The 21,587-nt window shown below is 45.5% G+C and overlaps 1 protein-coding gene across 5 annotated transcripts in view; it reads left to right on the forward strand.

Annotated features, from left to right (window-relative positions):
• The first annotated feature begins 6,620 nt into the window (after positions 1 to 6,620).
• Positions 6,621 to 21,587, forward strand: part of ARID4A (AT-rich interaction domain 4A) — a 63,451-nt gene continuing 48,484 nt past the window's right edge. The window contains exons 1-8 of one of the 5 annotated variants that reach the window (XM_083166623.1): positions 6,621 to 6,712; positions 7,630 to 7,686; positions 10,015 to 10,125; positions 11,158 to 11,223; positions 14,687 to 14,777; positions 16,690 to 16,769; positions 16,852 to 16,946; positions 19,713 to 19,842. In XM_083166623.1, coding sequence (XP_083022749.1) covers positions 7,681 to 7,686; positions 10,015 to 10,125; positions 11,158 to 11,223; positions 14,687 to 14,777; positions 16,690 to 16,769; positions 16,852 to 16,946; positions 19,713 to 19,842 — 579 coding nt within the window. In that variant the 5' untranslated portion in view covers positions 6,621 to 6,712; positions 7,630 to 7,680. Of the gene's footprint in view, positions 6,713 to 6,733; positions 6,868 to 6,922; positions 7,018 to 7,629; positions 7,687 to 10,014; positions 10,126 to 11,157; positions 11,224 to 14,686; positions 14,778 to 16,689; positions 16,770 to 16,851; positions 16,947 to 19,712; positions 19,843 to 21,587 lie in introns of those variants that run through there. The other 4 variants (XM_083166624.1, XM_083166620.1, XM_083166622.1 and 1 more) reach the window with 4 other exon arrangements.

Genomic DNA, 21,587 nt, shown 5'->3' on the forward strand with positions numbered 1-21,587 from the left:
GGTGGTGGAGGAAAGTCAGCGGCACATCCTTCACAACATTTCTATTCACTAAAATACCTAGGAAACAATAACTGACTTTTTAGGAAGGAGAAGGAAGATTTAGCACATCCTATATTTACAAAATATAAACCCACATGTTACTTTCTGCAGAGTACTAATCCTTCTCTAGTTTACAGCTCTGTGAAGTGTTTGGAAAGGCTGTTGCCCTCCCCAGCCACTCTATGTTGTGCCAACGCCTGGCAAGCTTAAGAAATGAACACTTATTGCAGGTACCTCCCCCTTGGCCATAACAATACCGATGTTTACAAAGAAATACATTACAGATTAGATATTGTTATCTAGTATAAACAGGTGCTAAAACTATACCATGTTGAGTGGGTATAGAAGAGGAAGAATGGTCAGCTGTCGGGGATACGGTGCTTGCATATAATCACAGAGATTAATACAGGGGTGAACATTTGGCCCTCCGTATGTGCCTTTCCAGTTTTTACCACATTCTTATCCCAGAATTCCCTGCCACGGTTCTGCTCTATGTTCCACAGCAGGTGGAAGGCCACATGTACACCCCTGCACTAAAGGCCCCATACACTTGGCAGTTCACCTGCAATATGGGCTCTGTTCCTGGGATTGCGGCTATCAATTGCAGGAAGAGCCCAAATTACAGACGAATGACAGCAGGTCCGATGCAATGCGGGCTCCTGTGTGCAGCGCACCAGAGCCTGCGAGTCGCACCAGCTGCAGAAGCAATATCTTTCGCTTCTGAGCCAAGCAGGCTTGGCTGGGATCACACGTGCATGCAATATTCCCCAATATTGCAGGAGTCTATAAGAAATATAGACCAAAGGGATGGGTCACTGTCAGCTGTGAGTAGGAATCAGGTCCCTCTAATCAAGTACCGGAAGGCACACAGTCTGACATGCCGCATCCCCCACCTGTAATACATAGCTTATATACTTTTACTTGAGAACGGTGTGAATCAGCTAAGTTATGTAACTTTTACGGTTTCCAGGGGAAACCATAAAGTTACTACATTCTCTTTCCAGGTTTTCTATGATGAAACAATGTGGTAATAAAGCTGTATACTAGGCATGTGTAACTGTACTTTATTATCAGAGCGGCCATTAATCTGAAACGAGTACAGAGATCTATCTAATACCTATTCCGCTCTCACTAGCTTGTACACCGACATTACTTATGTGGTATATATTTAGTTTACTGAACACAGATCTTCTAATTGCCCATTGGATATACACCTGGCTTACAAACTTTGGACCCCAGGCCTGTAGTACTGCATTCATTGCAAATATTTCACACAATCACTTGTTAAAAGCAGTTGTAAAGTTTATTGGATACTCTGGAAGTGACAACAATGTAAAGGCATACACAGTTTTCAACTTATTCATTTTTTCAGTGCTACTTTTATTTACACAAGACTTTAAAGGCCCCCATACACTATGCAATTTGGGCCTGACATCACCCGACCCCAGAGGATCAGGCAGAGCGATCGGGTGAAATCGGCCCAAAAACATATGTGCGCCATCTGATCCCGTGCGCATCGAAGATCATACGTGCTGCTGCATGTAAGATTTCCGAGTCTGATCCCCTCCCGGTGGCGGGGGAACGGGGATCGGAAGCAGAAGTACCGGAAGGTCCTGGGCAGCTCAAGGGGGATTGGATGGGACTTCTCCGAGGGGAGGAGTCCCATATTGTATAGGGGCCCTAAGAAACTCACATGGAAAGCAACAGACAGCGTAAATCACTGGGAAAGCAAAGACAATGAAAACCAACTGTTCGATAACGCCAAAAGAGAACTGATTAACAAGCAATACAGCTGTGTTAATCCCTGTACACACCGAGCGATATATCGCTCGGTGCCCCTTTTGCATCAGTGACCAGAGATGGTCGCTGATGAAAAAGAAACTGCCGGGAGAGCCCGGCAGTGGAAATCAGCTGGTCGCAGGTGATCACTACAGGCAGAAAACAGGAGCGCGCACCCGGCGATTTATCGCCGGTGCACACTTCCATCGCTGGCAATATGGTCGCTCAGCGACCATATTGCCAGCGATATTTGCAATAATCGCCCCCATGTGTACGCACCATTAGAACTACAAATAGCTGAAGTAATAACAAAAAGAACAGACAAGAAACCTAGCAAGTCCCAAAGGGTCACACAACCTAATAACAGACCAGGTTTAGGAATTGGCCCACATGAATTCCTGAGATATTTACTAGAGGAGCATCTATCCACCAGCTTACTGCATCTATATTCACCTCATGGGATGGTATCAGGAACCCGGCTGTCAGAAGACTGAACGTGGCATCCCCGTGGCCAAGATCCAGACACCTTTTCACCTATTCTTATGCTGGGTACACACTAATAGATGTATCTGCAGATTAATTGATCTGCAGATATATCTACAGATGGATCTCCATTCACAATGCCCGATCCATCAGAAGTGACATCGCAAGTGGGCGGGTGCATTTGCATGTGCCCACCCACTAAGCTGTCAGTCAGCAGTGGCTCCCAGCGCTGCTGTATGTGCGGTCGGCCAATCGCCCATACACACAGTACAATGTGCCGATATATCTGTAGATTTATTGTGCATTGGCTCTGTTGCAGAGCCTACGCGATATATCACCCAGTGTGTACGCACCTTAACCCTCCCTCCCTTCGTGCATAACCTAACCTCACCCCTGCAGCTTAAACCTAAGCTTCCCCCTGCAGCCCAGGGCAAGTGACAGGGGCCTCCAAGGTTGAGGGATTCAGGGCAGTAAGAATTTATGCAGCCGTGCAGAGCCCAGCAATGGTTTAAGGCACGGGCCACCCACCAGCCTGCCCAGATTCCTGGAAGTGAACTTACTCCACTCTGGTAACCATCCCTGGGCCTTGTCACTTGTTCATCTCCCCATACTACTCAGTTGACATCATGTGATGCACAACTAGGGCCCCAGACACATTAGAGCCCCAATATTTATTTTGCCAAACCTGTAGCTGTCTGTCCCTCCCCAGCATACCTACAAATAGGGTGCCTGGTGCCGGTCTTCTGACCAGTGTCGGGATTCCGGTGTTGGTAATACAACTGCCGGTAAGCCAATCGAATCTCCCACATCCGGTATACAGAACAATCTGGTGGAAAGAATTGACTTTACCAGGATGCTCCATGAAGTCTACCAGCACCATCATCGCCATACAAAGAGATCGGGCCTCACATCACGTTACCTGACCTTGGAAGGTCACAAGATACAATTTCAATTTTCTTTACAGATAGATACAAAACGGGTGCCTGAGGGTCTTCCAACAATTGTGTATTCAGATTTACATCTGCTCAGCCATTCCTAGTGAGAAACACAAAAACGAGCGTCAGAAACAGAACATGGTGACATCTCTTTACATCAACATCTATTCATGGCTTCAATTACAAAACATTACAACAATTCAGTTCCCAAATGCAGCTCTCAAGGTGTCCCAACACTGCAGGTTTTAAGTCTATCCATGGTTCAGCACAAATAGTTAAATGAAACGGATTGAGGTACTAATTACTGTAAGTTACCTGCTGTCAAGCATAAATATCTTAAAATCTGGACCCTTAGGGAACCTAGAAGACTGCCTTTGAGAACCTCTGAGCCAAAACATAAGCTGTTAAACATCATAGCCAGTCACATGTTCAACAGTTATGTCGACATCTCAATGTTAACATCGTTCAAACTGCTGACAGGCACCATGTCATCATCCTCAGAATGTCAATACTGTCACAATGCTGACAATCTAAGAATGCCAATGGTTAGGTACTAGGAGTAGGTGACGGTCACATGACGAAGATGATAATGGGAAGGTAAGAAAACACCAGGGGCAGCTCGTTGACATTATCTGCGTCAACATGGTACATGTCAACCTGTTAACAGAACAGTCAATAAATCTTTATATCTTTTCACTAATGCCTACTTAATCTCCACTCTTATCCCTTCCATTTCACTTTCTGTTGCCCAATTCACACATCACCTTAGTATTATTACAACTTTAACACTAAAACCCCACATCCAACCTAGGCAACTGAAAAGTTTCACACTGCAGGCTGGACTTGGGTTACTGCGGGCAATGGAAGGAGACATCTAAAGGTGATGGTGATGCAGCTCTCGGCTACTTTTAGATTGATCTGGATCGGATGACCCGAATCATGCTGCCAACTACCCAAGTCTGTGCTGGTTAAACCTGGGATACAACCCAGTTAGACCCCTTCGCACCAAGCAAGAACCCAGGTTGTGAGGCTCGTGTGAAAGGGATATATATGTATCAATTACTCCGGGTACACACTAGACATCAGGCAAATGATACTATGTTATTCCCATGAACTCCTGGACAATCTATATTGTGCGTACACACTGAGCGATTTTACAAACATCGAAATGATACTACAAGATTGTTGGCTAGGGCGCTCCATCCTCACCAGTACTACTTTGCTTTCCGTGCTCCACATGCCCTTCAGCCACTGACTCTCTGCTCACCCTTCAATGTGTACAGGGTCACTGAGTGCTCAGCTACCTTCCACTGCCCATGACTCACTGTCCCACATCTACCTTCTACCTAGTTTGTCAGTGTCGTGCTTTGGGTAGAGACTTATCAGAGCTTGGACAGATAAAGTAATAGCTATTCAGCTCCTGTAATTTTATCAAATAGCGTCTAACATGGAAGTTAGGAGCGGATTGCTTGCTACTTTATCACTCTACAAGCTTTGGTCAAGTGTGCTTTGTATTGTTCCACTGCTAAAGCCCCATACACATTAGACAATTTTTTACAAGATATTGAGCATATACACCAGATGATTTTTTAAACAATATCGCTCAGAAGGGCCCTTCTCAGATATCATTTAAAAACGCATCTAATGTGTATGCTTAATAGAATTACATCATTGACAAAACACCCATCTCTGCACACAGCTCAGTCAGACAATAGCGTCTATATTCACCGGAGTGGGGGGGAGGGTTTGACATTACTAAATACAGCTCAGTGTGTATGCACTATCGTTTGCCCAGTGGCATCGCCAATATAACTAGATCGGTGGTGCCGCTAGCCACCTAGTGTATACGGGGCTTAACAATATTATGAGCTTTAACATTTATAATATCACTTAAGTGCATATCCACTATATTGCCCCCTTCATCTGTACATGCAGCTTAATCTGACAATATTGTCAAAGCCAGCATGCATGGAGTGAGGGGCAGCTGACATCACTGACTAATATCGGTCAGCGTGTATGCACTGTCATTCTCCTGTGGCACCACCGATATAGTGAGCAATATCAGCAATGCAGGGGAAATCGCTCAGTGTGTACGCTCAATATCGTTCACCAGCAGTACAAGGTTAAGCCCCATACACACTACGCGATATTGTTCACAACATTGCTCAGAAAGGGCTTTCTGAGAAATATAGTGTATAAATATTGCCTAGTGTGTACACTCCATGCCGTTAACAATGCACACTCCCACGCATCCTCAACCACCTACCGTGTCCAAACATGTCCAGGCGAGGGAGCTGTATCTTGACCGGAGCTCCCGGTCAGGGGTTACATGTGCAGCAGCATGGAGGTCCCCAGTCACCTGCTGGCTCCCAGAAACCCCTCTCCAGGGACTTGCAGTTTACTGTGCATACACACTTGCCAATGCTGGCACCCCATCAATATTGGCGTCAGCGGGGAATTGTTAAGTGTGTATTGGGCTTAAGATATTTGACAATATTGTTCATGGAGTGAATCATCAAGTGTGAATTGGCACACAGCAGATCGTTATCAATATCATTCAACGGCAGATCGTTATCAATATCATTCAATTTATTAATATTGATAATAGTATTATGAATAATAATAATCAGTGTGTATGCACAATACCGTCTGTCCAAGAATTCAAGGGAAAATAGTAATATCGCCTTTATTTGTACCCAGTACACAGTGAACCACAAGTCCCAGCATATCACACAGACGCTGGGGCCTTGGGAGCCAGCAGGTCACCGCCATGCTGCCGCACACATGTGACACCTGCCAGCCAGCCAGGGACAGCTAGCACAAAATCCGGAAGTGGATAGAACAGACACACCCCCCTAGTGACGACGCCATGTCACTGGCGTCACCCAAACCAAGCGACGTCACAGCCTTCATATGACCTTTGGGCTCCGCTAGAAGCGAGCTTCTTACCCTAGCCCGCCGCACACAGTCACTGCATCTGGTCATGACCGCGCCGGAGTGTAGCAGGGACCGCCGTCAAACCCTACGGCTTCTCTTTCCGAGCCACGCCGCCTGTCTCCGCTGACGCCTCCTGCCCGATTGAGCATAAAATGGGAAATATCCCTTACAAAATGGCGCCGAGCCCCTTGGCAGGCGCCTGCGCACTCAAGCCGGGGAGCGCGCGCCTCGACCCGCCTCCTCCCTGCGACGCGCCCCCGGCTCGCTCTAAACTCGGCTTTAGTTCCGTTTCCAGGAAACAGAAGCAACCAATCAGCCGGCGGGCAGGGGTTCGCCGCTCATCCGCCGCAGCCAATCAGCGTGTTCTGCGCCCCATCCGGATCTTAAATGTCTAATCACGCACAGAAAGGGGCGGTGTTCTCTCACAGCTGCCCAATCGGCGACGGCAACTCGGTACCGCCAGTCAGGAGGCTTCCTTCTCGTACCTGTATCCGAGGCAGCCAATGACGTTACACCCTCATGCGGCCAATTGGTGTTCGGTGAGTTCCGGCCAATAGCGCGCTGAGCTTGGTCCCCACGGCGTGAGGATGAGCCAATGGGTTTCCGAGAAGGACTGGTTCTGCTCAACAGCTTGTTATTCCGTCTGTAGCTGCTCGCAGTTCCGTGCCAGGGGGGAGTTGTAGTAGCCGAGTGCGTGAGTGAAACTTTCCCCTTATCTCACCCGGTCTGCTGCTCCCTGCGGTCCGGAGGGGGGCGGAGGGGAGGCCGGTGGGGGCGGGAGGATCCCTCTGATCGGGGCATCCGGCTTTGGCCGAGCGCTGACTTCTCAGGCGAGAGTTTGGAGGTATGTGACGGGGCCGGAGAGTGAATGGCAGGCGGCGGCGGGGGGATGGGGTAGAGTGTGTGGCTCCGGCCCTTGTGAGGATCGGAGCAGGCATATGGGGTGTCTCGGTGCTGCAGCCGGGCAGGAGGAGAGGGGGGGCTGAGGGGGGACCGCCGCGGCTCTCCGGCTCCGAGCAAGTTCCACAAAGGGCGGTGGGGAGCAATGGCGACCTGACATCTCCCCGCACTGGTGACGGGAGACCCCTGCTCACCGACACCCCCTCCCCCAACTCCCGGCACAAAGACTGAGACCACCCGGCACAAGGCGGCCTGCAGCTCCCTCACCCCTGGGCTGCTCCCCGTGGCCCTATAGAGCAGTGATAGCCCCCCTGACACACCTCAGAGGGGCCACATGGGTGTCCTCTCCCCCCTCCAAAGGGCCACTCTAATAATACATATGATCCAATCAGGAGATCCCTGCCTGTTACCAGAAGGCATTTATATCCATGTTACACAGCTGTTCTGCCAATACAGCAGAAAGGGGCTGAGGGCCACAGGTTGGGGGCTCATGGCGGCAGGAGGCTGGCGGTCCATGGCTTCCCTAATGTGATGTCTTCCGATTTGTCTCTTGCAGGTGTAGTGAACGCAAATCTTCGAGCTGGAATCCCTCAAATAACCTTGGACAATGAAGGTAAGTGGCCGATTTACCTATGCCACGTCCAGTGCCCATGTTGGAACATGCACGGTGGGGGTTGTGGTATGTGCTGCTTCTGTCAGCAGTCTCTTGCAGGCTGGTAAATGTACTTGTCAATGGCTTTTGCTTGCTGTCTGTATGCTCTTACACCAGGATGAGAAACGTTTGTAAATTTGCACCATACATAACATCCTTCCTGATGTATTAGTTGTAGTGTATGTAAAATCTCTCTTTCAACTTTATTAGTGACGTGGGGGTTCAGTTAGTTAGTGTTCGTCTTGGCAGGAAATTGTATTTGTTTATAGTTGGTCTGTTTTACTTTTCTTTGTGTCACAACGTTTGTGTAACATATGTCCATTCATACCACAACTTCATAAGGGTTAGAATATATGGTGCAAACTCTGCATCATCTGTTTTGCCCGCATACAATGTGCTATGTAAATTTTTCCTGTTCAGTATTTGTTCTATTCTTTCTCTATATTGAGCAGTGGCAGGTTTTACCTTGGAGCTGCGACTTTCCCCAGTAAAATCGGACATCCCAGTGACTGCCTAGTAGTGTCTTTCCTTTGGAAACGCTCCATGCTAATGACATGATGGACAGGCAGTGCCAGGGCTTGCTGTCTCCTCCCACTGCGATTGCCCATCCAGACTGCAATTAGCAGAGATAGCGCTCGTGATTTGAAACTACATCTATGCGGTCGCAGCAGCCCTTACTGGCATCTATGTGCTGCAATCCCGTACAAGCCACGCGTTTTAGACCAGCAGACTCATGCGGAAATTAGAGGCAGGAGTCTGCTGAGATTTATTAAAGTTTTCAGCTTGCTTTAAAGTGACAATGGTATTCTGGGAACACTTCTGTCTATAGGAGGTATGTTCGAGGAACACACACACACACTCTGACCTGTTTCCATTCTAACCCTGCTTTAATCTGTTTACTACTGTACATTGCTCCTGTGCGGTTGTGTCTTCAGGATCCTTTTAGTACCCTATCTGTCAATTCTGATTTTATGAATGTGAGCACTTTTTCTATGTTGAGCAATGTACGTACGTTTCATGCATTCTCTTCAGGATTTGCTGTAAACCTCTCATTGTGTTGGAAAATAATCTGCCTGATTGTTCCCTTCTTAGTAAACATCAGCAAAGTTGTGCATGACCCGGATGAGCAGCTTTAGACCCATGTTCACAGACATTGTACATAAGAGCATTTCATTGACGCTTGTGAAACTCATACATTTTCACTGGTCTCACCCGATGTTACCCAGCAATACATAATCTGCTTCTACGTCACCTTTTACCCAGTCTTAGGGGTGTTTTCAGTGCTTTCTGCAAGCTGTCACAGCTCGCAGGGTCAACTAACCCCCACCCCCCCCTGTACACGCTGTTTCCCCACTCGCTAGGTTTTTGGAGCCAGGGGGAAACGGCGTGTGCATCCGCTAAAACAGCAAGGCTCGCAGCTAAATACAGCGGGCTCCCCTGCATTAGCCGAGAGCCTCGCTGTTTGGGGGAATCCTCACTGTCCTTTGACAGTGAGGATTTCCCTGCTGCGTTGAATAGGGTGAGCGGCCGGCGCTGGGGTTTAACAGTGAGGATCGCTTGTTTTCTGCGATCCCTGCCATTTGACCCCCTCGCCGGCCGCATTGCATACACCCCTTACTGTTTGTTATCGGGGATACATACATTCCCCATTCTTTAAACATACTCTCTTATCTCCCATCCTTAAAAGACCCTCCCTGGTTCATCTTTAACCACCATCCAATCTTTCTTTCCCATCAGCTCTAACTGCAGGCCCCATAATTATTAACATGTCATTACATTTTTATTAACTTTATTTCTTAATAACACTTCTCTGTATTATTTTGTAAACCAACCAAATATTCAATTCATTTTCTTATTGTACTAAATCAGAAATACAGAGAAAAATATCACCTTTTATTTCAGGAAGCTGCAGTCTTGTGGTCTATACACACTGGCGATTTTGCCCAGAGTGTATGGACAACGATGATGGAGAAAATAGCTGGACTCAAAATCACACTGAGCGGTTTTTGTCCTTCTGACGCTATGGAAAGCCGCCCACCCCGTCGCTCATCTGCTGGTTATACCAGCAGATGATCAACGGCCCCCAGTGATGATGTAGGAGTTTACACCAGCGCTGGCCAGTAAACAATGGGTTACTTGAGCTGAAAGCAGCTCAAACGATGAGACTAAGTTGCTTTCAGCTCAAAATCACCCAGTGTGTATGGGCCTTTATTAGCTTTAGTACCTGCTGTCTTTCATGACTTATTCAATGTTACTCCGGATAATTGACTGCTGCTTGTCTTCTATTAGGCAGCGGATGAGCCTGCCTACCTAACCGTGGGGACTGATGTCAGTGCTAAATACCGGGGTGCCTTCTGCGAGGCAAAGATTAAAACCGTGAAAAGACTGGTAAAAGTTAAGGTAGGTTGTGCAAGAAATGGGGACATAGATTTCTGGTTTTCATTTTCATTAGTTACCATTTCTATAAAATCAGACGTTGTGCTTATTCATTTTAGAATGACATCCAGGCAGCTATTAGAGCTATTGTATTGCTATAATGTGACCATACCATCACCTCCACTAAGCAAAATGTCTTGTGACTGCAGTGTTCCCTCTATGATTTTTTTGGGAGCACAGGGCCCATAGATCTCATCCTTCATCATGTAATGTTCAATTAGAGCGGACAGCTGCACTCACTGTTTCGCTGCTTGCCCGTCCTCTGTTGCAGACAGTCTCTTAGCCCTTTCGTCAGCAATAAATATGCCTGCAAATGTTTTCAAGACACACAGGTTCTAAGATGATCCGCTTGCTATTGCTTGGCTTGGGCTCCTGGGAGTTGTAGTCCAGCAGCAGCAAGACCTAAATAATTGACCTAGATGTAGAAAATGTGATAATAAATTACACAGGACTTAGATTCAGTTGTTATCTTGTGTAAAAATATCTGCAGATCTGTCAGCTTCCAGTGCTATGTTGGCTGATACTTTTTGCACAACAGTCATGCAGAGCAATTCCACACACATAGTTGGGCATCCAGTGGCCTCCTCAAACAGGGATGGGAAACCCTTGACAAAGTTGAAGCAGGGCATGCTGGGATGTGTAGTTCAACAACAGCTGGAGGGCCAAAGGTTCCTCATCCCTGTCGTAAAAGAACAATTGGGAAAGCTAGATGTTGGTGGCTTACTCTTCTACCATTTCCAGGTCAGTTGTATTCCAGAAAACACCAAGGGCTATACCCTAATTCGAGTGTTCACAGTACACATAAAATACCTTGCCACACACCTGTTTTATAACCTAGCACATGTAAGTAAAATCAGTGGCATATTACACGGTTACAACGTCCGTGCTCCTAAAAAAAATATATATATTTTTTTTTCCTACACTCATCGAGGGGAAAAATTGTGGTGTTCAGTTGCAGCAACACATTTATTTAATTCAGAAATGTTCTGTTCACAGGTAACTTTGAAGCAAGATAGCTCTACACAACTGATACAGGATGACCAAGTAAAAGGACCATTAAGGGTGAGTGTGATGTTTGAGATGCTTTTGACCTATATTGTTGGGCAAATCGCTTTGTGAGAAAAATATCTCTTTATGTCTTGTTGTCACGTCCCCATTCATTAGGATATCGCGTGTATTATTGGAATTAATGCTCGATCTACGTACTGTAAATTATTGTGAGACTTAAGTCAACACAGCTTTATTTAACTAGAACAAGAGTCACAGAACACCTGAATGGCTTCTGACATACTTAATAACATAGTAAGGGTACATTATCAGTTAACTTTTTATTTTTGACTAAACTAATCATTTTGTAATATTTCATCTCAAGAAGAAAAAACACATGCGGTCCCTGCTGCCGGGTGGGAGGTCGGGCTGCACGTCCGACCTCAGACTCTGGTCTGAAGGGCAAGGGACCGCACATCAGATTGGATCAAACACATCCAGTTTGACAACTTTTCACCCGACTTCTCGTTCCGATCTGTTGGAATCGGGTGAAAAGAGGCCAATTTGCTCTAAAGTATAGGGGCCTTATGTATTTGACTACTATTGGCCTTGTGGTACAGTTCATAAACAGACTTCATAGGTGCAGGAAGTGACTATAGTACCTTTCCTGTGCCGGATCTCATCCTGTTTTCTCAGCTTAAAGCTGTGTACACTATTTTTTTTTTTCCCCCGTTTTCGATTTGATTTAAAGCGAATGGTTTTTAGGACACTTTCGACTGGCATTCGATTTGATGCGCGCTCCCGTTTTCTCTATATCGAAAAGAAAAATCGACTCTGCAGCCAAGCAAATATCCAGTAAATCGAATGTGTACACTGTGAAATTGATATAGAATCGAATGTAAAAGTACAGGTCTAATGCCAGATCTAATAGAAAATCGAATCTAAAGCAAATGGAAGTGTGTGTACACTGCTGTACATGTACGGCCAAATAAAACACAGAGAGCGTCGCTAAGCTGTTAGATCTAGCACGTTCTGTGCAAGCAGGAACTATTGCTCCCCTTCCACGTTTTGTCTGTGCCGGTAGCGCTGATGTGCGTCAGGTCTTCGGAATTGTCATCTTGGAGTCTCTGTAGTCTTTTATAATCTTTGCTAAGAGGGAACCATTTTATTAGCTTACGTAGAGACTAATGGCCGGAGGTGTGAGGTATTTTATGCCTCACCCATTATTGTATTTAAAGTGGCTTGTGAATGTATAGGCTGATTTTCTCCAAAATATGGGTCCAGTTCAAAAGAATTGCTTCGCTCTAGGTTAGTATAATTATTATCATCAGGGCTGGTGCTATAATTAGGTGAACCTAGGCAGGAGTACTGGGCACCTAAAACGGTGAATTTTGTAGCCTAATGTCACTGCACTTTTATTTCCCCATGTTTGGTATCAGTATAATTGAATTCTTGTCATCTAGATCAGTGGTTCTCAACCTCAGTCCTCAGGGACCCCCAACAGTACCCGTTTTCCAGGTCACCCAATAGGTGCACTCAGTACTCACTGACTCATTTTAAAAGATCCACCGGTGGAGCTAATTATTTCACTTGTGATTCTGTGTGGAAACCTGAAAACATGCACTGTTGGGGGTCCTTGAGGACCGAGGTTAAGAACCACTGATGTTAAATGACCCCAAATGTTTCTAAAGATGTTTGTTCTGTTCATCTGATAATGGAGCAGAAGCTGCAATGATTGGCTGGGCATGTGACTTTGAGCTTTAATGTGGCAGTCCAGCCTCACAATTTCCAGCCTGAGATACATTCATGTATTGTATGGTTGGAATGAGGGGGTGCAGATCATCCACAACCCCTGATTACCACCCTCCTCATGTTAAACTAAGGCGCTATACCTAAAACACTTGCACTAATTTGCAGCACATTTGTATAAATGACCATAGTTGTAAGGGGTTGTTGGGAAATTGCATGTGATATCTGAAAATGTGTGCATAGTAACTTCTACAGATTACCTGCTACTCTGAAGATTATATTTGCCTTATCCGTGGTTATTGTATATGTTATTATCTTGAGACTTCATGACTCTATTGCACTTTATTTTTTTGTTTAAGGGAGTGGTTAATGCTACTTGTTAAGGTGATGCGTTCTAGATCAGCCTTGGCTTTTCCCCCTGTTAAATAGTCATGCCATTAAGTTCTTCTCAGCGCTTTTGTAGGTATATAAGGGTCTGTTGTTGAAATGCCTGCTACGGTATATTAGGAACCATGACTAAACTCTATGACCTCAAATTATCTGTGACTTAACTATAGAACCCCAGAACTCAGGGTTGGGAAAATATTTTCATTGTGCCTTGAGCTGTTCTCAAGTGTGCCCCCAGATCTAGAGATGCCCAAACCAGTTCACAGCCACCACCAGTTAAACTGTTATTTACTGGTCTCTTCTTTTCATGTAAAGGGCCAATGTATTTTATTTTTGTTACCTGTGGGGACCAGTGTGATTGTTTTTAATATGGAGGCCAATAGTTTTTTTTTTTTTTTTTCCCCTGTGTGGGCCAATGTGTTTTGCCCTGTGGGGATTCCATGGAGTTCCGTGGCAATTTTAAAATGTATTTAATGTGCTGCAAGGTAAAAGGGTTGAAAATCACTGCTGTACGGTGTCAGTATGGGTCCGATTTATTAAGCCTGGTGAAGTGACAATGCTAGTCAAGCAGCTCCTAGCTGTCATTTTTCAAACATGGCCTGTAGCTTGACAGTCGGGGGCGATAATGCACCAGCTACTTTATCACTTTCTATATTTACATGAGGTTTCAACAGCATCCCCTGCTGTCACAGGATTAAGACCATTCACAGTTCTAACTCTAAATTAGTAAATCTTGACATAAATATGACTACATGTGCTCCAGACCTGGAGGCGAGGACACTTGTGTATTGTACCGGGCCCCTGCTCCTCCTCCAGTGTTCAGTGAGATGATTTCTAGATATCCCTAAAAGCTGGACTGTTTAATGTACCTTGAGGACCGTAGTTGGGAACGCCTGCTCTAGAACCTAGCTTAAATTGGAGCTAAAAATTATCCGCGAACTCTGTTGTGGTCCGGGTTTCCTAGCAATGTAGTCTCGTGTGATAGTAGCATCATCAACAGCATGTTGGAGCCAAAGTTAGATATAGGCGGGCCAATGTAATAGCCTCCAAGTGTGGGATGGCAGCTGAATTCAGAAGGTGTGTTTTTTTTTTTTTTTTTTTTTTTTTTGAGGGGCAATCCTCTACAAGGTATTGTTTTGCCTTGTAACTGCCAGCCCCTTTTAAATAAAACCTCCAAATTCGTCCGGCATCCCTCACAGCCACCAAACTCGGAGTTTGTTACATTTGGACGAGGGTAATAAAGTTTTTTTTTTTCTTTTCATGAAAGCTGCCGTGTTGCACTTCAAAGGTTTAAATGTCTGTGTCCAGGGAAGTGTGTAAGGTGGTGCTTCCGTAAACCCCTAGGGTAGGGGTCAAGTTGTGCTACCTGTAATCCTAAAGTATTGTTGGTGTATGTCCCCAGGTTGGAGCTACAGTCGAGATGAAAGCACCTGACGGATCTCTCCAGGAAGCAGTTATAAGTAAACTAACAGATGCCAGCTGGTATACTGTAGGTGAGTGTTGGCAAGCTATAAATGTGTGCTCAGACTGGTTCCATGTCCTCTTGCCTCACACCAGCACTAGTCTAATAGCCTTTTTCCTATTGCGTTTCTCATTAATGGTGCCACCTGTGTGGGAAATGTCTGCTTTATCCGCGTTCATCAACAAAAAATACAATCGTAGACAGGGACGTTTTTCTGATTGGTTACCTGTGTGGCCAATGTCACAGGCAACTGTGTAAACTCAGCAAAGCTTCCAAAATTCCAAAAGGTGTTCATAGCAACTAATCAGATTCTTTTATTTCTCTATTGCATCCTAGTAAATGATGGACAGAATTGGGTTGCCATGGGCAATAACACTTTTTTTTCTTTTTTTCTTTTTTAGAAGCTTTAGTTAAAAAAAAAATTCTTTCTTTTTTAGAAGCTTTAGTAAAAAAAAAATTCTTTAAGAGCTGCATATCGCAACATTTCATTAAAAAACTGTTTTGTGAAATGTTTGGGTGATTTTGCACGTTCCGGAGGTCATTCCGATTGATTCACAGCTTTGCGGGTCATCTAAACGTTGCCCGCACGGACGCCCCTCGCACGTCGATTTCCCAGCATAAACATCTATTCACAGCCTTGTGTGCGGGGGCCAATCATTAGATTGTCGTCAACCATTGAATGATTTCTCGCAGACCAAATCTGCGGCGTCCCTGTACGGGAAGAGGGCGGGCAGCGGAAATCCCATGACGTCAGCTGTTCACACCCTCGTCACAGCGTTTTCATGGGGGATGCCCAATATACGCTGGGCGTTCCCATGGGTGCTACCCCTCGCCGCCACCCAATGCCCCCCCCGCTCGCAGTGTTAGGTGCGAACGGGCCGGCAAATTTCTTGCTTACTCGCACAAAACGGCTGCACTTAAAAGATTAGGCGCATGGGCAGTTGCTAAACGTTGCTCCCCTGTGCGAGCGCGCAGAGGAGCGTATGAACCAGAATCGGGGCCTGTGTGTATTACCAACATCGTTAATGCGCTTTCCTGTTGGTTAGTTCCATCTGTCATTAGTAAATATTATAAAATATACTTCGTTATGATGAAGCACAGCTTAAGACTTTGAGCGCCAACGTTGCTGTGAGCGATCCTCAAAATATCCGCTAAAAAATGCCAGCGCCGCTCACAGCGATTGTTCTTTGTTTGGGTGCAATATATAACTAAACTTTAAGGTATTGACTCGGCCGTATTTGTATTTATTTATACTAAAAGAACAGTCGCTGTGAGCGGCGTTGGCATGTTTAACAGATATTTTGAGGATCTCTCACAGCAATGCTGGCACTCATAGGGTTAATACATGGAATTCATTGCCAGTGGAACTGAATTTACATAATCTCTTATTTAGGTTTTGCAATAGATCTTTTGCTCCGTACCGCTTGTACGTTTTCTCCTGCATGGCTTAAATGTAAATTTGGTTAAAGCTAGTGTGAGACAGTAACATTCATAAGCGAGTATTACTGTCTCACAATGATGCGCATAACGGCACCGATAGTTGTGTTTCCAAGCTTTGACGAGTATAACACACGTTCTAGCTGCGTGTGGTTTGAGAACGGAGTTGCAGTGTGATTGTATTGCATTATGTGGCACTTGGCTGCAGGACAGAATCCTGTGTGAGTGATCTAGGCTTTGTTTGAGAAGGGCATGGAATGTGTACCGTACGGGTTCAACACTGTGGATTTATTCCAGTATAAGCAAAGCTGAATGTTGTCAAAGTTAAACAGTGGAAGTATGCAAGGCCTAGAGTGTCGGTGATTGTTGTGGTCACATGGCTGTGTGATAAGGAACAGGAAGTCCGCTCTGCTATGGGAAAGGAGAATCTGTCCACCACGAGATACTACATAATGGCTGAGGAATTTTTTTTAGGTGATTATTATATTTAACGCTTTGTTTTGTAGTTTTTGATGATGGTGATGAAAGGACTTTAAGAAGGACGTCGTTGTGTTTAAAGGGGGAAAGGCACTTTGCAGAGAGCGAGGTAACACAAGTAGCAGACAGACATTGTCCTAGTATTATCATGAAGGTCCCGGAGGTTCCTCACATCTCTTCTCTCATTTTAGACTTTGGACCAACTCCCGCTAACTAATCCAGAACATTTTGGCACTCCAGTCATTGGGAAAAAATCTAACAGGGGAAGGAGATCGTCTCTACCAATGTAAGTGTACCTCCCTTTTTTATTTTTTTGTCATGTTACGGTTTTCTTCTGCTTATTTTATGTGTGGATGTATACAGTGGATTACCTGACCGGTAAATAACAGATAACGCTCACTAGGGACTTGTTAATTGAATGGTTGTATTACTCATGATATCAAAGTGACGTTACAGCCGACGTTTCCTCAGGACGGGGGCCACCACCACCGTATTGAACAAGCCATGTATATATGTATGTATGCGTGTGTGTGTGTATGTATGTCCTTACAGCAACTGGCCCCGGTGCCCGATCCACATAACATATACTTCTCTAAGAATAACAGCACTCATGAGGCAGCAATCATACCCATGAGATGTGTATTAGGACAACGTATCGGGGCATGAGCCCCTTCATCAGGACAGGCATAACTACACAGTGCTGCCCCATCACGTTGTCTTAATACACACCTTTGTGGGCATTATTCCTGCCTCATGAGTGCCGTTCATCCAACAGTATCGCTCTCTGGCTCTCGCGCTCCCCGGCTTTCTGGCTCTCGCGTGCTCAGATTTGCAGTCCTGCCTCTTGATTACACCCGAGAGCCTTAAACTTTGTTTAGGTGTAATGATCAGTGCACATATAGAATCCTATATCCCGGACGTTTATTCTTATGGATGTAAGCCTTTGTGCCCTGATGGCTATTTCATTATGTTGATGTCCATGCTTCTGAGGGCCAGGGCAGCTTGGTTTTAGCTTGTAGCATAGCGGCTAACACTAGGCACCAGCATCTGAATTACTCCGTTTCTTTAGTGTTTTACTCATTATGCGATCTCTCTTTTGAGCCCACACAGCGGTGGGGCTGTGATGTATAGAGGATACCAGCCCCAGTATAACTGAAAGAGATGGGAGATATAGGCAGATTTGCGTTGGCCCTGCAGTTTTAGCGCACTGTGATGTGTGACTGTCCTGATGCTCCCTAGTATTTACAATGGGGACATACTACATTCGCGCTGAGAAATGTGCACAATTCTGCTACATTCTTAAATTCAAGTGCATGTTGAGTTGCATTGGTCGGGTGGGTACACTGCTCAGATTAAATGTACCACCAACGGTGATGTGTTATATATGCTGAGGCCAGGTAACCTTAAGGAATACCAACAATGCAGAATGATAATGATAGTGTAATTGTTACGTTTTTGGGCGCACAAAGTAATGGCGACCCATCGGAACGATTTATATGTAGCTGCGATATGGCACCTATTAACTTCTGACGTGCCCAGATGCATCGGGTTGAGCCACGCAAAGCAGCTAAGCTTAACTAAAATTCTGCCCAGGGTGTGAAAAGTCTTTGTTGGGTCATCTCGAGTGTAAAGGCCCATACACACTGGGCGACTGAGCTGAAAACAGCAGGTGTGAGCGGCTTTCAGCTCAAAGCCGCCCAGTGTGTATGCCCCAGCGGTGAAGTGGCTCAGCGTGTATGCACTGTGTGGCTCTACCCCCAGTGATGATGGCGATCATCGCTGTCCATTCATGCTGGGCATAGTTGCCCAGTGTGTATGGACCTTTTACAGTGATAACCCACCACGTCTATTCATGCCCAACTTAGCAATCATTTAAATGCACCATCTAGTGGCAGCTGTGAGGTAAAACCATTGAAATGCCTCATTTGAGTAGGAAGTGGAATAGATTGACAGTCTTGCGACTGTACAGGATGAGCAGTTACTTGATAATCTGATTAGCCCTGAGCTCTCGTGTTATGTAACGCAGTCCTAGTGCAGTTCCTCTCCTACTATTTATTTAGATACTTTGGGGCAGGAAATGGGCTGGTTAGTTTCGCTTTGGAAACTCCAGATGTACTCTGCTTGGCAAGTACATCTTTCATAGGCTCCAATGACAATATGTATGCAGTCAGGTGTTCTCAATGGTAACCTGACCAATCACGGATCAGAATGCACCATCTCTGTTATTGGCTCGTACGTTTTTTGCTGAATGTGTTTGGAACGTGAGTTACAGTGTGAATGGTCTGTACTATTTCCCCAAACCTGAACGCCTAGGGATGTTTACCGGGACTTTAAGTCGCAGGTGCCTGGCAAAGTATTCTATTGGCATCAGAAGGCGCATTTACTATTGACAACCCCCTGATGTGCTTGTGTGCCACTTCCAAAATATATTCTAAGTCCAGTTGTTCAATTGGAGTCTGAGTAGTTTTGTATTATGAGAACAATTCGGAGGCGATTGAATTGTGTGGAATCGGTTATAAGGACAGGGGATTGCTTTAGGGCCAGATGGAATAGCCTCCGAATTTGGGACTTTATTTAAAGGCATGGTTTTACCTTGTAAATGATTGCCCCTTTAAAAAAAAAAAAAAAAAAAAGGTCCAAGTTCAGCCAGTATGGCCACATGGCCACCGAACTCTGATGCTATTAGATTTTGCAAATTATTTCTCGCTAAAGGTGGTATATGAATACTGTGTAATTGGAGTAATGCCGGCATGTCCAAACTATGGACCTCCAGCTGTCGTGAAACTACAAGTCCCATCATGCCTTGCCACAGTTTTGCTGTTAGGGAATGCTAAAACTGTGGCAAGGCATGCTGGGATGTGTAGTTTCACCACAGCTGGAGGGCCATTGTTTGGACATGCCTGGAGTAACAGATTTAAAGGTCTTCCAGTGATGATCCTGCTACATGCGTCCTTTCAGTCATATTATAACCTCTCTGTATTGTAATGCCCTGTTTTCTGTGGACATCGTGACCTCAGGATTCTCATTGTCCTCTCCGATTTAATTGTTGTAGGACCGAAGATGAGAAAGAGGAAAGCAGCAGCGAAGAGGATGAGGAAGATGACAAGCGCATTGTGGATGAATTACTGGGCAAAGTAGTGGGTGTGAACTGCAGTCTGACAAAACAATGGTACCCTGCCCTGGTGAGTACCTGCCATTGTTGACCAGCGTTTAACAGGGGGAAAGGGGCTCTTTATGTTGCTGCAGCGTAAAGCCTTTTGTGTGTGTTTGGGCTGAACTTCTGGATTAGAAACGCATTATAATCTTTGTGCTTAACTGTTTTATTCTATTAAATCCTCTTATTTATAAGCATGAACCTGAAAGGGATAGCATGAGCATCTTTGCTTGGTCCTTGATACTTTATTATTTAAAATAATTGGTTGGTAGTTTTTGTGTCAGGTAGGTGTGTTTTCATCTAATAGTCATGTGTTCTATACAATACTCTCCTAACCAGTATTGCTGTAAGACCTCACAGTAAGTGGTGTAAAGATGTGCAGTTATGTAGCGCTGTCTTGTGCCCAGCATGATCAGCTAACAAATCATTAAGTTTGGTGGGAGGATGTGTAAACGTTCTGTTTGTGCTTTTTTTCCTAATTGACTACTTCTTGAAAATACTTGATCCACATGGTAGTGATGGTATATTCCAGGAGATTCTCAATCTCGGTCCTCAGAACCCCCTACACAGTTCATGTTTTCCAGGTCACCCAGCAGGTGCACTCATTACTCACTGACACATTTTAAAAGATCCACAGGTGGAGCTAATTATTTCACTTGATTCTGTGAGGAGACCTGCAAAACATGCACTGTGTGGGTTCCTGAGGACCGAGTTTGAGAACCTGTGGTATAAGCCATAGTTTCTGAATCTCTGTCTTCAGGACCCTAAACAGATCCTGCTTTCAAGGTCATCCAACTGGTGCAAAGGTAATTATTACTCGCTAACACATTACTTGGGTCACCAGCAGGTGCATTTATTACACACTGACACATTCTCCAGGTCATCCAGCAGGAGCACAGGTGCACTTATTACTTAGACACATTCCCTGGAGCAGGAGCACAGGTGCACTTATTACTCACTGACACATTTTACAGGTCATCCAGCAGGAGCACATGTGCACTGACACATTCCCTGGGCCACCAGCAGGTACACTTATTACTCACTGACACATTCCCTGGGCCACCGGCAGGTGCACTTATTACTCACTGACACATTCCCTGGGCCACCAGCAGGAGCACTTATTACTCACTGACACATTCCCTGGGCCACCAGCAGGAGCACTTATTACTCACTGACACATTCCCTGGGCCACCAGCAGGAGCACTTATTACTCACTGACACATTCCCTGGGCCACCAGCAGGAGCACTTATTACTCACTGACACATTCCCTGGGCCACCAGCAGGAGCACAGGTGCACTTATTACTCACTGACACATTCCCTGGGCCACCAGCAGGTGCACTTATTACTCACTGACACATTCCCTGGGCCACCAGCAGGAGCACTTATTACTCACTGACACATTCCCTGGGCCACCAGCAGGAGCACAGGTGCACTTATTACGCACTGACACATTCCCTGGGCCACCAGCAGGAGCACTCATTACAGTCAAATAGCAATAAATGCTTACAGGAATCCAGTGAGATCCTGTGCTGCTCTATGTACTGCCTGTCTGACGATTGGCTTGATGAAGTTGTTCTAGCACCTGCCCGCTGGCAGTCCGCTCACAGTGGTTTTAATATGTCATACGTAGCTGATATTTTGTCTGGGACTGTGTCACTTTCCTTTGTCCGGAACTGTCTAGAAAAAGCCTATTTATCAAGGTTGAGTTGGAAATTAAAGCCCAGCTGACCTTTTTATTTTGTTTCCGCTGAGAGGAGAGAAAGGGAACACT

This window comes from Crinia signifera, chromosome 12, assembly GCF_055691185.1.
Source record: "Crinia signifera chromosome 12, ASM5569118v1, whole genome shotgun sequence".
Lineage (NCBI taxonomy): Eukaryota > Metazoa > Chordata > Amphibia > Anura > Myobatrachidae > Crinia > Crinia signifera.